The 17,912-nt window shown below is 45.0% G+C and overlaps 1 protein-coding gene across 3 annotated transcripts in view; it reads right to left on the reverse strand.

Annotated features, from left to right (window-relative positions):
- Positions 1-548: 548 nt before the first annotated feature.
- The window catches only part of GRB10 (growth factor receptor bound protein 10), a 217,501-nt gene continuing 200,137 nt past the window's right edge, over positions 549-17,912 (reverse strand). For all 3 annotated transcript variants that reach the window (XM_089654934.1, XM_089654933.1, XM_089654935.1), the window contains 2 exons: positions 14,782-14,875; positions 549-2,328 (listed from right to left, as the gene is read on the reverse strand). In XM_089654934.1, the coding sequence (XP_089511060.1) occupies positions 2,182-2,328; positions 14,782-14,875 (241 nt within the window). In that variant the 3' untranslated portion in view covers positions 549-2,181. The remainder of the gene's footprint in view (positions 2,329-14,781; positions 14,876-17,912) is intronic.

Raw genomic sequence — 17,912 nt, forward strand, 5'->3', positions numbered from 1 at the left:
AAATCATCAGGATATGTAGAAATAGTCACCTCCAACATTCAACTGACTTGCTAAAAAAAAAGGTATGAAGAGTAGGGTTGTGCCCCCCACCCACCTCCCAACATGACAAAAATCCAGGCAAGCAGTCGCTCGTAAAATCTACCGTGTAAAAAAGGCTAAAAACTGAGCTATCCACAAAATACAAGACTTCTTGGGAATAGACCAGGGGAGAGCAGGGGCAGATAGAATGGGAGCAGTGGCTCTCATTGTGGCAGCACTGGAAGAACAGTGAAAGCTATATTATCTGGCATGAATGAAATTGTAAAGAAAGAGCAGTTATCGCAAGTGGTCTACACCTTGTGTGAATTTTTTTTTTATTTTTTAATTTTTTTTTTTTTTTACACAGCATATTTTAGGAAGAGAAAAAAAAAACCGTTTGCCCGGACTTTGCCAGAAAAGTTTAGAATTCTCAGATGTTTGGGAGCTTTAAAAAACCTCAAAAACAAGAAAAACTGTTAATAGCCAACAAATAAAATGTACCAATACAGAATAGAGACGGAAAACGCTGGTAAAAGTTACACTAGTCACATGATTTATTTTATTTAATTCTTGTATCAGACTTAATGAGGCATTGCTTGATAACTGAAACCAATAAGTCTAATGTAATAAAAGCTGTAATTGTTCCAAGTCAATATGAAATGGCACACAGGATTGCAGGCTTTTGCTTTTTAATCAGCCGAGTGCACGGTTGTCAATGCGGTGATCAAAAATTATTCATTGCAAAGTTCTGCCAGTGTGCAACATGGCATTCCTTGTCAAATATAAAATACTGTACACTAGAAAAGAAAAACATACATAAATCAAGTTTCTTCATTTTATATGAGGCAAATACATGGAATAAAGTAATGACAATGTGCTCCACAATCTAAAATACAGTGTTTCTAAACCATCGTTGTATAGTACAGCTGATATGTTTCAAGGAAACGTTTACGGTCGTGAGTGATTTCCAAGTAAATATCGCAGCCTTGAATTGTATTCATCTGTTGCTCTTCTGTTAAGATTTAAAAATGTCAGAATTAAGTTCAAGATTCTATAAACGTGTTATGTTACAATGAAATCCCAAAAGAGCATTGTTGTCATCCCCTTTAGCAGTGGTATATTTAGGGGTGACTGAAACACTGCAGAAAAATGCAAGTAAAAAACATGAATTAGAAAACAAAAAAAACAAAAAAACACACAATTACTAAAATTTTGTTATTCTAGGTAGACCTTGTCACAATACCTGGCATATTCTGAATGACCTCGGCCATCGTGTCCTCTACTGTATGATAACAATGACTTCCTGATAAACAAGATAGATGGCTAGACAAACGGTAGTTCAGACATTTATGCATAGTTATCACTTACAGACTCAAGCTTATTAGGACAGACATTTAACAGCCATTTTGCTTTTGGTGAATAGAAGAAAAAAAAAAAAGAAAGAAAAAAAAAAAAAAAAAGGGGGGAGGGAGGGCTGGGTGGGGTGGGACTGGTTTGCTTTAGTTTCAGAGTAAGCTTTCTAAAAAAAAAAAAAAAAAAAAAAAGGGATGCATGCAGGCGAAAAGGAGCACAAGCTTGTCGAAGTTCTTGATTGTATCATCTCCAAATAATTTTAGGTCGTAGCATATATGATAGTTTATGGACTGCTGGGTGATTTGAATGCCACACTTGCTCCTTTTAAAATGCTGCAGATCATGAATCAAGAAAAAAAAAAATTGAACAAGAAAATCAAAAAACAAAACAAAAAAAGGAGTGCAAAAATGTATTTCAATTAAAAAAGTAAACGCACCAGTCTTTATTGTCAAGATTAATCCAGGGCAATCGTTCTTATTCCCACGTTTGTCTTGCTCAACTATCTTCCATTTGTAGCCAATCAAAAATATTGTTCAAGGCTTTCATTCTGATGAGCAGCCCAGCCTTATGATATTTTCAGCTTTTTGCATTTAAAAAAATTTCCCAGTCTACATACCACCCATTTTTTGAGGGAAGCAAGAGCATGGCTGTGCTTGGCTGATCTGCAAGAAACCAACCTATTGTGATAAACTGGCACCAGTTGATTAATCCAGAGTCTGAAGGTGCACGTTTAAAACACAAAATTTATACCCCCCTCAAAACACAGGGCCATCCCAGCTTTACTGTTTCCAAACAGTCTTTTCTTGAAGGTCATAAGGCCACTATGATGCAGTGGTGCTTGAGCTTGCAAGGCAGGACTCCTTTGTTTAGCTGATAAAACTCAACAAGCTGAATTAAATCTGTGAATTTGGTATTGCCATCATCAAGGCTAAAGAACAACTGCCCGTCATCTTCACACTGCAAACACAAAGTTTAAGATGTAAAAGGTTTTTTTTAACAGTTTGTACAGATATGCTAAAGGAACATTTCTGCTCAAAATTCCAACAGATTTCTAGTATTGGAAATATGCAAAACGACTCAATTTTGAAGCAAAATAATTTGAAGTGTCAGTGAGGCAGGCACCATTTGGACACCAACAGACCCCTGTCCTCATCTGTGGTTACACTCTTATGTCCAGTTATTACTTTTTATCTTATCTTTATTAGAGAGGGAAATAAGAACTACATAGTTGTGAACCAGTCCTTAAAGTTTTAGTGCTTTGCAGGCATCAACAGAGATACCCCCTCCCCACCCCCGCTTGCCGTCCCTTGTGACAATGGTTTCATAAGATCGGCAGGGGGGGAAAAGAACAAAAAAACCAAAACAAAAAGCAGCACAAACCAAAATAACACTTTTAATTAGTAGATAGTAAGAACCAGGGGCGGACTGACAACTCATGGGGCCCCAGGGCAATAAGGGATCATGGGGCCCCTGTGTCCTTGCCCAAACTCAAAAAAGCCTATGGAAAAAGGTACCAGGGGCATCTCATGGGGCCCACAGGGCAATAGGGGATCATGGGGCCCCTGTGTCCTTGCCAAAACTCAAAAAAGCCTATGGAAAAGGTACCAGGGGCATCTCATGGGGCCCCCTACTGACCCCGGGCCCTCGGGCAGTGCCCGAGTTTCCAAATGGTCAGTCCGCCCCTGGTATGAACCTCTGCCACATTTTACTGCCATCCATGACCTGTCTGGTGAAAATTGTCACCATGACCACAAGGGGGAGGAAATCTCAGTAAAGGAGACCTGGGACAACAGTAAAAACTTTGACTAAACTAATTCCCCTCAACACAGGTCACATGGGCTGTCCTGGACACTCCCCTATTTTTCATTTGCACACTTCTTATGGTTCATATGATTTTACGATTGTCACTAGTTTGAAGAAAAAAAAAAAAAAAATTATATATATATATATATATATATATATATATATATATATATATATATATATATATAAATAGGGGCAATTGACATAGTATAAGTAAACACAAAAGATCTGTGACACCTCCATCTGCATAGAGGAGTGTCCAGGACGGCCCATGTGACCTTTGGTTCAACTAGTAGTGAGCATATAAAAAGAGGGAGCAGACATTTTGTCAGTTGGCTCTGAGGAAGAGGCCAGTCCTCGAAACACGTCGGCCTATTGGATGTCTACACTCCCTATTGCGGACTGTTACTCAGCGCGGTGTTGACCCAGCTGTTCTTTATGATGTGCCTTGACTATATTGTCCTTTGTGAGTACAACACATACTTTATTTCTTAAACATGTTTTATGGTAATGCACTAGGCCTGTGCGCCCTCTTTATGTACCCCATGCCTGTCCTGCCCACCTTTTAGTACTTAAATGGTCTCATTCATGTGTTGGGAAAGGGAAGGGCTAAGCCAAAGGTTTACAGGAAAAGCTGACATCTGCATACAAATTTAAACAGCTTGGCTGCTTTTTCTATTCATTATTTTGCCATGCATGTCCCCGAAGGTAACTTCTAATGCATATGACATATTTGGCCAATTTAGGTTTGTCTTGAGATAAATTCTCAGCAACATTTAAAAATGAACATCTTTAAAATTGCATTTTAAAAAAAAAATTCTTAATTTATGTATTCCTGCTGGGTATTTTTTTCTGATTACAGCTTTTGCATTGATACTCTACATCTCACAAGGAATTGATAACTGAATACAATACATTTTGTACATCATATTTAAGTTTTCAACTTTTTATAGCGCTGTACAAAATGTTGCCCTTCATGAGTAAAATTTATCATTTGCACCATATAATGCTAGCATATACAGTACCTCCACGTTGCCGGCCTTATTACAGCTCAACAGCTGTGGTCATTTTGATATGTTCCAGGGAAGCTTTTCATGCCGAGCTATTCAGCCCCTGGTAGTGCAACTAAAGCAAACTATGGGTGGTAAGGCACTGTCAAAAGATTTCTGGGATAAAGTTGTGGACAGGCACAAGTCTGGAGATGGACAAAACCTTAATAGACTTCACTGTGCTTTTAGGCATTCATAAAGCCTTTTAATAAGTGGAAGGTATTTGGAGAGACGTCCTGATTCAGGGAGGGTCTGTGTTGTACCAAACTGGATAAGAGGGCCAGGAGGAACCTGTCAAAGAGGCTACCAAGAGGTCTACAGCAACTCTTTGAAGCATTTGCAGGATCTTATGAGTGAGCATTGTGTGGAGAATTTGTGATACTGCTGTCACATGCACACAGATTGCTTGTATAGGAGGGTTGCAAGAAAAAACCCACTCCTCAAGAAAGTCTACATGCAGTCATGACTGAGCTTTGTCAAAAAGCGTACCTTAAAGATTCTGAAGCCACATGGGAAAAATGTCCTATGGTCTGATGAGACTAAAACTTAATTATCTGGCCTCAACACTAAACGAAATGTCTGGATGGTGAGCTGTATTGGATTTTCACCAAACACCACCATTCCTACAGTAAAGCATGGAGGTGGTAATATCCTGCTATGATGGAGTTTCTCTGCAGAAGGTACTGGAGCACTTGGCAGCAGATTTTCCTCAAGAATTTGATGGTATTTGGCCCCATCCATTTTTCCTACTATCCTGACATCTGTTAGAAAGTGGTCAATGGGAAGATGGTTTACCTTCCAAAATGACAATGGCCCAAAGCACACAGCAAAAATGACCACACACAGCGGTTGAAGGAGAAAAAGGCGAATGTCCTTGCATGGCCTAGTCAGAACCCAGACTTATTCCACAAATTTCCAATGGGGTTTGACTTGAAGACTGCAGTCCACAAAATGGTCACCAAATTTAACTGCACTTGAGCAGCTCTGCAAAGAAGACACAATGGGGTGATCCTTTTTCCAACTCCACAATTCTGTTTTTGATATGTTGGTGTTATAGCTTTCACTTGGATGTTTTAAGTTGAACTGAGTAAATACAGCTGGATAAAACAAAAACGGTCTTCATTTCAGGCTGTAAAAGAAAGGAGATTCTTTTTATACCCACTATAATTTATTTTGTTGCTTAACTGCTTGCCGTCCAGCCACTGTAGAAAAACTGCCCCAAGGTGGCACCACTGGGCAAAAACACGTTTTAAAACATCATTTTGCAAAACAGGTAGGGGGCGCCCACGAGGCGCGCGCCCGCCCTACCCATCCCGCCGATCACGGCAACAGGTGTCAATCACAGGGTCTCGGCTGGTCATTACCCGCCGGGTCCTGGCAATTGCCGGCAAACAGTGAGAGCACAGCTGCATTGTTTACAATGCAGCTCTGCTCCGTGTCAGCTCCTAACATGCTGATCCTGAGAGGAGTTTCTCTCCGGATCAGCGTGTTCCTGTGAAGTACACACCCCCGCCCCCTAGTAAAAACGCTCCACTCAGTTAACCCTTTCATTGCCTAAAAATTTTAACCCCTTCCTCCCCAGTGCAATTAGTACAGTGTCAGTGTTTTTTTTTGCACTGATCACTGTATTGGTGTCAGTGACCCCAAGTCAGTCCCCCCATGTCAAAATGTCCGCCGCAGTCCCGCCAAAAATCGCTGATCACCGCCATTAGTATAAAAAAAAAATCCCAGTATCTTTTCCGCCATTTGTAGACGCTATAAAACTTTCACGTAAACCAATTTACACGTATTGGGATTTTTTTTTTAAGCAAAGACATGTCGCAGAATACATTTTGGCAGAAATTTGCTATAAAATATGTCCAGTAAAACAAATTTAAAAATCTTAGTCCAAAATATTGTTCTCAAAATTGGCAGCCTTTTTTTATAGCGCAAAAAATAAAAATGCACTGGCGATCAAATACCACCGAAAGAAAGCTCAATTTGTGGGAAAACAAAGGATGTAAATTTAATTTGGGTGCAGTGTTGCATGACCGCGCATCTGTCAGATAAAGTAACAGATCGATGTAACACAAACCGCTTCTGTAACCGCTTCCTGACCGCCCTATAGCAGAAATACTGCTACATGGCGGCATGGGTGCGCAAAATCACTACATATATACACATGATTTGCGCTCCCGTGGTTTTCACGCCCCTCCCAGATAGCGTCAGATTGCCCGTCAGTACACCACTCATCACATTTAACCCCTTGATTGCCAGGAGCACGCTCATGCACAATAAACCTCCATTGCTAGTATAGTGTCTGAACGGGTCAATATCTTTGATCAGATCAGCACTATACCAGCGTTCACATTAGTATAGTGTCCCCAAAAACGCAGTGTTAGCGGGATCAGCCCCGACACCTGCGTTTAGCCCCTACGCTTAACCCCTTCTCCCACAGCAAGTGCAGTGTCAGTAGGTCACAGTCACTTGATACATTGCACACAAAACCACAGTGTTTGTTAGCACTTGCTGGTAAATTTTGATGATTCTCACATGCAGCAGAGAGCAGGCCTGATTCTGCAGAGTGCCAGTACTAGTGCCACATTACCTTTTGGTACTGGCAAGTACCAGTGGTCTAGTACATCCTGGTCTTTCACATACCTCCTTGATTTTGGGAGCAGTTTTTCACGGAATATCTGTATGCGTTGATTGTTGTGCATATAAATTGCTTTGATCCACAATTTTTCACCGCCAACCCAAATTCAAACCTTGCCAGACCAGTCGCATGGAAACTCATTACGATTTCCGAACTAACTTTTTTTGGGGCCTAACCCTCAACATGGGCATTACTAAAAGAAATGAATTGCGGTTGTATTGGTCCGCAGACCCGATTCATCATATGCCGTGTTCTCTGCTGCCATGGCCAGGCATAGATATGAGAGTGTAATGTGTTTTATGCATTTCAACAATACACTGTCATCCTCGGGGTGACCCTGAATTTGATGGGCTCCACAAAATTCAGCACCTCGCAAAATCACCGTAACCAAAAATTTGCAGATGTCTATACTCCCCAGCAAAACATCTGCGTTGAGTCCCTCATAAATTTTTCTGGCCACCTTGCATTCAAACAATTTCTCCCCAGCAAGCATGGCAGATATGGGGTCAAGATGTAGAAGACATGTGAGAGGACAACAGGCTATACTTATAAGTTTTGGATTTATGAGGGAATAGATAGTCACGTGGAGTCCCCCAGATGCCCAGACTACATGGGGAGTAGTGGCAAGATAGCTTGGGACTTGATGTCATCCTATTTCCATATGGGGTACCACTTATATGTGAACAATTTGTATTCAAGTGTGCCACTATTTAGACATTTGTACAATCTTGGAACTGGCGCATGTGGCAAAGTGTGCCCTAATGTGTGCCCACCATTAGAAGTGGGTGGATGCAGGGCGGTATAGAATATACCGCCCTGCATCCACCCACTTCTAATGGTGGGCATACCACACTTTCTGGCAGAGATTTTTTTTGTATGCAGCCTGTGGACTGAACGGGGGAAACCCCCCCCCCCCCCCCCAAAAAAAAAAAAAAAAAAACATAGCATATACACCCAACAAGGGCCAGCAATGTACTGGTACATCACTGGATTTTGAATGGTTATACCAGGATGATGCCTACAGCTGGAGGCATCATCCTGGTATCGTTTTTGTCAGCCGGCGATCGGCTTTTATGTAAAAGCAATCCTAGTGGCCAATTAGCTGCAGAATTGCTTTTACAAGCAGCTGGATAGAATGCCCCCCCTCTCCCGCTGCCTTCCACGGCCTTCTCAGGCAGTCCCATGCCATCGGGGGAACCTGAGAATGCAGCCCGTGTTTCTGCCAGATTGGCACCACTCTGGTCTCCAATCAGCTCTATGGTCAATCAACTCTATAGTCTAAGAATTCGGAAGCTACGAGCATTTCATCACTTCAGTTTAGCAGGATATAAACAGCGCCATTTGTAAACTGGGAAAGCATCTGATCACACCGATTTTGATTTGATTAATGTAAGGGCAGAGGAGATCTCTAGAGCCTGATAGACCCCAGATTTCTCAAAAAATATATGACAATGCCCATTGAAGTTATATGGGATATTTGCATTCCCTGTGATAGCATTAAGTGTGATTTTTTTTGTTTTTTGTTTTTACAAAACACTCCTCGCCCCTCCCATGCACGCAGACCTGTGTGCACAAGCATTGACCCTGTGCCGGTAAGTAGCGGTTGCACCATACATGTGAGGTATCGCCGTGAATGTCAGATCAAGGGCAGTAATTCTAACACTAGACCTAAAATGGTAGCTTCTAAGCTTTTAAAGTGTTGCCTATGGATACTAAAAATGTATGCAGTTTGCCGCCATTGCACGGGGCATGCACAGTTTTAAAGCATGTCATGTTTGGCATACCATCATCTTTTATATCTTACCAAATAATTGGCCAATATATTGTGTTTTTGTGCATTCAATAAAAAAAAAAAAAAAAAAAAAAAAGTGGTCTAGCCAAGCACAGGACCCCAAAATCCAATAAGCACCTTCAGGCTTTTAAAGGACTTTATTCCCTCATTACACTTCCAGACTACCCATCACAGTTTCGGAGGCCCTGGAATGCCAGGATAGCACCTAATTCCCCCAAATGACCTTTTTTTGGAAAGTAGACATCGCAAGGAATTTTATAAGAAGCATGGTAAGTATTTTGCAGATCTCATTTGTTGCCACAAGTTTTTGGAAAAAAAAAATAGAAAAACTGTTTGTTTTTGTTTCATTTTATATTTGTGAGAAAAAAAGATCTGCAAAATGCTCACCATGCCTCTTTTTAAATTCCTTGGGGTGTCTACTTTCCAGAAAGGGGTAATTTGGGGGGGTTTGGTGCTATCCTGGCATGTCAAGGCCTTCAAAATGGTGATAGGTAATAAGGAAGTGTAATGAGGAAGTTACGCACCTTCGGGCTTTCAAAGTGGTCATTGGATTTCAGGCTCCTGTATGTGGCTAGGCTCCCAAAAGGTCTCACATGTGGTATCCCCATACTCTGTGGAATTACACCCCAAAATACATTCTGCTACTTCTACATATACCTATAGCTTGTGCAAGAAATAAATCATTTAAGTGACAACTGTGTAGAAAAAAAAAAAAAAAAAAGTTTGTCATTTCCCAGAAGCTTGTGGAAAAAAAATAAACCTTACATGGACTCAATATGCTTCAGATAGCTTAGGGTGTCTACATTCCAAAAAGGGGTCATTTGAGGATGTGACTGCCCATCACATTTCTTGAGGTGCTAAAATACCAGGATAGTACAAAGTAAAAGCTGTGTAAATTCCATTATCTATACCATAGTTTGTAGACGCTATAACTGTCACACAAAGCAAATATACACTTACTGGGATTTTTTTTTTAACCAAAAACATGCAGCAGAATACATTTTGGCCTAAATTTATGATTAAATTTTAGTTTTTTTGGGGATATTTATGACCGAAATGAGAACTTTTTCGTCATAATTTTTTTTGTTTATAGCGCCAAAAATAAAGTGCACAGGTGATCAAATACCACCAAAAGAAAGCTATTTGTGTGAAAAAAAGGATGTAAATTTCATTTATGTACCGTATTGCATGACCGCGCAATTGTCCGTTAAACTAGCGCAGCGCTGTATAGCAAAAAAATGGCATAAATTGCAGTATTTATACCATAGTTTGTAGACGCTATAACTTCCACACAAAGCAATCAATATACACTTATTGGGATTTGTTTTACTAAAAACATGTAACAGAATACATTTTGGCCTAAATTTATATCTGAGTTTACTATATATTTTTTATAGCTGAAAGTAAAAAATACTCTTCAAAATTAGTTTTTTTTTGTTTATAGCGTGAAAAATAAAGCGCACAGGTGATCAAATACCACCGAAAGAAAGGTCTATTTGTGTGAAAAAAGGACGTAAATTTCGTTTGGGTGCAGCATTGCATGACCGCGCAATTATCAGTTGTAGTATATCGCCGAGTAGCAAAAAAAGGCGTGGCCATTAAGGGGGGTAAATCCTCAGGAGTGCAAGTAGTTAAAATATTCCAGCATGGACCACAGGTTTATCTGTAGGTTTTGTCCTGGCCAAAAAATTTGGATATGTACAGGAAAAAAACCCCACCTGCTAGAAGACAACATGCAGCAGAAATGCTAACAGAATTTTGTTGCTCACTGTAAAATCTGAGTTAAATTACGGACATAGCTCTTCTGATTCTTGACCACATGGTTATATCACCACCTACAGGAGTACGACACTAAGCAGAAAACAACAACAGCACCGCCTATGGTCAGTTTTAGCTGGTGTAAACCCCCTCTCTGCTTTGTAAATAACTTTATTGCCTATAGCAGTGTCAGAATGATTTTTATTAGAGGGTGGGTTCTGTGTCCATCAAGTACCTCAAAAGTTAGAGAATCCAGTTTTTTTCTTACGTTCATTGACGGACACAGCTCTTTTGATTCTTGACCACAGGGACATTCCAAAGCAGTACCGCAACAAGGGGTGGGCAAAACACAAATTGCAGCAACAAAGCAAGCGTGTCAACCACCCAAACAGCCCAAAACAGGCAAAACCCCAGGAACGATCTGCGATCAGCTGGCCATGGCGGCGCACCCTGGACGACAAGGCCACCAGGATGACTAGAACCCCCTCGAGCCTTAGCCTGCAAGTGAGCAGCTGAAAGGCGATACTGATCCCACGGAGACACCAATGCAGCTGTTGCATCCTCAAAAAATGACCCTGTGTAATCACCAAAAACCATGGCAGTTTCCTGTGCAGACAGGATGCCAGGATTCACATCAGGGCCTCCTCCCCCCAGCACATACAGAGCTAATGAAAAAGGTCTGTTTTCCCATGCTGGCTCTGGGGGAGTGGCCCTTGCATGCAGAGGTACTCTACCTGCTAAAAAGGTAGATGCTGGGGATGTGCATGACCAAAAATCTGGAACGTGGCGCATCACCCACTGTGGAATGAGGGATGCCTCCAGTGTCGCAGCTGCATATCCTGCTCTGCCCTGATTGAGTCCACTAAGGCAGAGATGGTTCCTGATCCTGCGTTTTCCCTGGAGAAGATCCATCTAATACTCCAGAAACATCCTGAATGCTTGCAGCCCTCGGGCATCCATGGGTAGTCGAGCCTCCTCTACCATCCAATGGCCCTATGTGGACCTGAGGCCCAGAACTTCTTCCCAGCTGAACAGGTTGGCATCCGTCGAGACAACTGTCTAAGCATCCAAGCTCAGATCCACCATGAGACACTCCTGTTGACCTGACTCAATGGAGGGATGTCACTATGCAGGATTCACGCATGGGACTGCCGTGCAGATGGATACAAAATCAGACCCAGATGCAGCATGCAAGATCCCAAAAGGAATTGGCTGGAGAAAGAGCAACTGAGCCACAGTCCAAAGCTCCTGGATTTGTCCACCTGGGGAAACACCATGGCCTGCTTCAAGTAGAGAACCAGGCCCAGGTACTCCAGACTATTCATCAGGGATCAGGGCACACTTCTAGAGGGTCAAGACCCTTGAAGGCTTGCCAGGAGCACAACGTGACCCTCAGTTAACAGCATGGCCTGTGAGCCTACCCGGAGGAGTATGTTGTCCTAATAACCCGTCACAGAAATGCCCTGTAGTCTCAGCAAAACCAGAACAGGAGCCCACACCATGGAGAACACCCAGGGGGGCACAGGCCAGCCTAAAGGCAGGCACCCCACTGATAATTTTCCTGCCTTACTGCAGGGTGTAGGAACTACTGATGTCCCTCGTTGAATGAGAATGTGCAGGCGTACAGCCTGTGGGCCAGAATAGGGTGAACCCCTTCCATCATGGAACCGTGACCAGGTGTGAGTAAAACCTCCGGAGCTATCTGGCTCAGACAGAATCATTCCCTGACATATCAGATAGTGTACAAGACCCGAGGACTCAATGATGGCAGGCGTAGATTAGAGGGAACGATTTTGCGGGCTCAATTGTCTGTTGCTCTTGGGCTTTGGGCCTTACTAGTTTCAAAGGTGTTACTCCACCCTGGCAACGGGTAGGGGTAAGCCTTCATGCCGAGGAGGATTAGTCTGTGGGCTCAGTAGACTTGTGGGTCCAGGAGCACCTGGCCCTACCCATGGGGGCCATGAAGGGCTTAAAGCCCTTGACAGAGAAGCCATGGGAACTCCTATGGGCAGTAAAGGAAGACTGGGAGTTTCCATGTGGTTCCTTCCCCCTTTTGCTATGGAGGAGGGAGGAAGTCATGCCTCCTGTGAGGTTCTGATGTGATATCAGAACCCGGTTATACCCTGGAAGGGCATAAACTAAATAAAGCTGTGGTAGAGATCTGATCAGCAGACCAGCCTATGGATCAAGGCACCACCGTCAAGATAGACAGCATCTGGGTAATACATCTACACCATCTCAGGCCCTGGCCCAACCAGACAGCAAGATCCTGTACACCTAATTCCACTTGTTTGGGGCAGTGTGGCAGATCCTTAGCCATGGTCTGGTGTTTTGGATGTATGGGCCAACACAGCCACAATGCCACACCCTTAAGGGTAAACAGAGTGGGTAACCTATACTGCCCCGCAGGTCTCGGGATCCGTAAAGGAGGGGGACAGGGAAGACCCCTTTATCAGTATCACAGTTGGCATATTCAACCTTGAAAAGGGTAGAACCCCACAGGAAGGAAGGCCCACTTCTCCAGAAGGGCCTCCCCAAAAAGGCAACATACAGCAAGCATGTTTGAAAACAAAGACGCTACACATGTTCCCTGCTTGGCTGGCTGATGCACACCAAAGGGGAAAGCTACTGCACTGGGAGCCCCAAAGGGAGCCTCACACATGAACGTTCCCCACATAGGAGGGAATAGTGCAGTCACAGGCCCAGCTTTTGCGTGGGAGCAAAGCAGAGGTCTGCAGATTCACCGCACTATTTCCAGGACGGGAAAGGAACAGTCTTCTCCAGCTTCCAGATGGAACATACTGTGAGACACAGGACCCCAAGGGCAAGTCCAGAGCAAACAAGGGGGGGGGGGGGTTGGGAAGAGGACGACATCACCAGATTGCCACAAACAGCCAATAGGTAGGGCCATCTGCACTCACCATACCCAGGTTCTGATCTAGTGCCAGGGGGCACACACGCTCAGGTAAAAATTGCCAAAGGTTAATCTGTCACACTGCATCCACCCTGGAAGCTCAGCCAGGAGATCTCCGGGGCATACATAACTGCCCCTAGTGCAGCATTACCGTGCTTTAGGAAACACAAATAGGGTGAATTCCCTAAAGCAAAAGGTGGCACCACAGCCCACCCCCTAGGCCGCCCAGTAGGCCAGTGACAGGCAGCCCAACCGTGTGGTGAGCTCACAACAGGAAGACCTAGCAGGAGAAAACACTGATCTAGGAGGGACAAACCAGAGCATATCCAGTGTTCACCAAGTACCCCTAACAGCTGCTGGACACTTACCAACCATGCATGGGGGTGGGGGGCCATGAAGGCAGTGCAATCACAGCAACAGTGGGCCTCTGCAGGGCACAAAAAAAAAAAAAAAAAAAAAAAAAAAAAGCTACATGGCCACCAAGGAGCACATACTGGACAGGAAGAGGTACACAGCAGTCAGGTGAACCCCACATCCTAAAGGGGGGGCCTTGGTCAGTAACTCAGGCAGGTAGGGGTGGAGGGGACCCCACAGGGCTGACCACCCGAGAAGTACCAGCAGCCTGCCACTATGCCTGAAGAGGAGGGGGGCATTTACTTACTGGTCTAGCCAAGAAAGCGAGCAACACTCCTGAGACAAATCTCTCTCCACTGAAGTGGGGGCTGTCGGCCAGGGCAACACTAACGTGAACTCTAGGCACCTGGTCATGTATGTCCCCACAAGACATTTAACTAAATCGCTGGCTGCCCCCGGTCCTGGATGGGGCTGTGTCGCGGCCTACTCAACGCTTAGCTAAAGGTCTGCATGCACTTGTTGGTCAGACTGGGGTAACCTCTGGATCTAGATTATCCAGCCCATCACCCAGCCCAGCTGCTGATTAAAGATCTCTACAGGAAAAAAAATCCCAGGAAAGAAAAAAAAAAAAACAAAAAAAAAACACATGGAACAGAGAGCTAGTTCTTACCCCTAACACTAGGCAGAAAAGTTTGGATTGCCTATAGCCGAGGGGGTTTTTTATGCCAGCTAGGACTACCTATAGGCGGTGCTGTGTATTTTTTCTGCCTAGTGTTTAATTCATGTAGGTGGCATTATAGCCCTGTGATCAGGAATCGGAGAAGCTGTGCCTGTCAATGAATGCAAGAGAAAACTCTAGAAACGAGCAATAGGACGTTGTACTGCGACAGCTACAGTGCACATTTTGAACACTGAAATTTTAGAACGTGCAAGTTTTGCTGTCAAGCATAATCTAGAAGAGGCTGGCACAGTCTGCAATGTCAGGTTATGGAATGCAAGATTTTCACTATATAACTAGTTCGTTCCTTATTTTCACACAATACCATACATATTAAAAAAAATCAAATCAGAGGGTAAAAGCATACCATGGACAAGCAATACTTACAGGTAAAATCTGGAAATGCTTTATTTTCTGGTGATGACACAGTGTAAGCGCAAACGCCTTTGGATTACTCTGACTATCGCGAATGAGATAGAGGCTGAAAAGAATTTGGTCCAATAATTGTTTAGAAATAAATTAAAAATGCAATTACAACACAACAATTACAGTGTAGGCAAACCAGTTTTTGTGGATTTGTAAAGAGCTAAGAAAAATTTTAATGCAGTCTGTTTCCCACTGGGGAGATTTAGCCCTCATGGTGACCACGGTCACTAAAGACGTGAGGTACTACCAGAGCAAAAGGTTAAATTCAACAAACGCTTCTGTTCTGGTGACAACTAAGTATACCATGCTGTTCTGATGACAACCAAGTCTAGCATGCTGAAATGGCCAACATTCAAGCCATGGGTGGCCCCACCAGTTACTGTACACAGACACCTGCAGCATATCCATGGCTGCCTGAATACCTGCATCTGATTGGCTGCAGTATCTGTTCGGCTGACAATTTTCCACCTGGCTCCTTTGATTTTGAAACAGGCTTGTCGAGCCAGGTAGTGCCATCCACAACACTGATTCCTGCTGAATTAGTCAAACAAATTTTGAACCATGTATGTATGGCCAGCTTAAGAGGGAAATTCCCTTTACCCTGTAGGGAGAATTTTCACTCCTCCCGTTATGCTTCTGGACAAAAACTGAAGGAAAATTTCCTCAACAGGGCACAGGAAAAATACATTTACAGGGTTTAACCCTTTTCTTCTCTATTCAAAATGTTTTGGCTATACATAAACTTGAGTGTTCAAACCTCTCAGAATTATTACAGATTATAAATCATGTACATTTGTTTAAAAAAAAAACCCCATAGTATTTAAAACCATTTTGAGACTTTAGTGTAAGGTGAATCACTCTAAGCAGCAGTTTACATTTCAGCTTATAGCAGACAACTATTAGAACTGGTTTTAGTTGCAGAATAACATTTCTATTTTACTGATCCTTTAAAAGTATTAATCTATTTCTTTTGAATAAAGTGGTAGAAGGTTATACCATCTGCCAGTCCTACTCAAGGAGAGTCATTCACTGTCATCTATAAGGTGGGGAGGGGAAATATTCCAGTAGTCACAATTGCGTCACTGACAACTGTCCAGAGAGGATATCCACTCTTTACGCCCTTGTAAACTGTCTCATGAGATGGCACTGTTAAATGTTCTATGCAGAATGAAGGAAGGCAAGGAAGGAAGGCAAGGAAGGAAGGGGTGGGGTGGGGTGGGAGGCAAGGCAAGGAAGGGGTGGGGTGGGATGGGAGGCAAGGCAAGGAAGGGGTGGGGTGGGATGGGAGGCAAGGCGGGGGGAGGGAAGGAAGGAAGGGGTGGGGGGCAAGGCGGGGGGAGGGAAGGAAGGAAGGGGTGGGGTGGGAGGCAAGGCGGGGGGAGGGAAGGAAGGAAGGGGTGGGGTGGGAGGCAAGGCGGGGGGAGGGAAGGAAGGAAGGGGTGGGGTGGGGGAGGCAAGGCGGGGGGAGGGAAGGAAGGAAGGGGTGGGGGGGGGGAGGCGGGGTGGGGGGGGGGGGGGGAAGGGAAGGAAGGGGTGGGGGGGGGGGGGAAGGGAAGGAAGGGGTGGGGGGGGGGGGGGAAGGGAAGGAAGGGGTGGGGGGGGGGGGGAAGGGAAGGAAGGGGTGGGGGGGGGGGAAGGGAAGGAAGGGGTGGGGGGGGGGGAAGGGAAGGAAGGGGTGGGGGTGGGGGGGGAAGGGAAGGAAGGGGTGGGGGTGGGGGGGGAAGGGAAGGAAGGGGTGGGGGTGGGGGGGGGAAGGGAAGGAAGGGGTGGGGGTGGGGGGGGGAAGGGAAGGAAGGGGTGGGGGTGGGGGGGGAAGGGAAGGAAGGGGTGGGGGTGGGGGGGGGGAAGGGAAGGAAGGGGTGGGGGTGGGGGGGGGAAGGGAAGGAAGGGGTGGGGGTGGGGGGGAAGGAAGGGGTGTGGGGTGGGAGGGAAGGAAGGAAGGGGGGTGGGGTGGGAGGGAAGGAAGGAAGGGGGGTGGGGTGGGAGGGAAGGAAGGAAGGGGGGTGGGGTGGGAGGGAAGGAAGGAAGGGGGGTGGGGTGGGAGGGAAGGAAGGAAGGGGGGTGGGGTGGGAGGGAAGGAAGGAAGGGGGGTGGGGTGGGAGGGAAGGAAGGAAGGGGGGTGGGGTGGGAGGGAAGGAAGGAAGGGGGGTGGGGTGGGAGGGAAGGAAGGAAGGGGGGTGGGGTGGGAGGGAAGGAAGGAAGGGGGGTGGGGTGGGAGGGAAGGAAGGAAGGGGGGTGGGGTGGGAGGGAAGGAAGGAAGGGGGGTGGGGTGGGAGGGAAGGAAGGAAGGGGGGGGTGGAAGAAGGGGGGACTCACATGCTCAGTCAGAAGCAGCAGAGCTGTCGGCTGCTCTGTGTACAATTTCCCACCCACACATCCTCTGGGAAGCTAAATGGACTGGAGTGTGGGCAGGGACAGGAGAAGGAATAGATTCAGCCACTGTCCCCTTTTCTTCTATTGGTGCGGAGAATGGGGGGGGGGGGAAAGGGGCAATAAGCAGCTATCTCCTATATGTCTTTCAGTGAAGTAATTGGAAGCCGCTTCTCTCCCCCCCTTCAGCTTTCAGCTGCTTCATTGAAATCTAAAAAACACACACACCTCTATATTAGGTACACCCTGCTTGTAATTGCCCAATTCCATAGATTCAACAAGGTGTTTGCAACAACTGATACTATCTTGTCAATATGGACCAAAATCTGGAGGAATGTTTCAGATTTGTGAGCTGCACATCCATGATGTGATTCTCCTGTTCCACCACATCCCAAAGGTGCTCCATTGGATTGAGATCTGGGGACTGTGGAGGCCAATGGGGTACAGTGAACTCCTTGCCATGTTCAAGAAACCAGTTTGAGATGATTTGAGCTTTGTGACATTATGCATTATCCTGCTGGAAGTAGCCATAAGAAAATAGGTACACTGTAGTATTAAAGGCATGGACATGGTAAGCAACAAAACTCATGTAGGCTGTAGCATTTACACGATGCTCAACTGGTACTAAGGGGCTTAAACTGTGCCAAGAACATATCCCTCACACCATTACACTACCAGTCTGAACCGTTGATACAAGGCATGCTTTCATGTTTTCACCAAAT

This window comes from Staurois parvus, unplaced genomic scaffold (genome assembly GCF_062004578.1).
Source record: "Staurois parvus isolate SC_StPar_1 unplaced genomic scaffold, SC_StPar_1.0 ptg000814l, whole genome shotgun sequence".
In the NCBI taxonomy this organism is placed as follows: Eukaryota; Metazoa; Chordata; class Amphibia; order Anura; family Ranidae; genus Staurois; species Staurois parvus.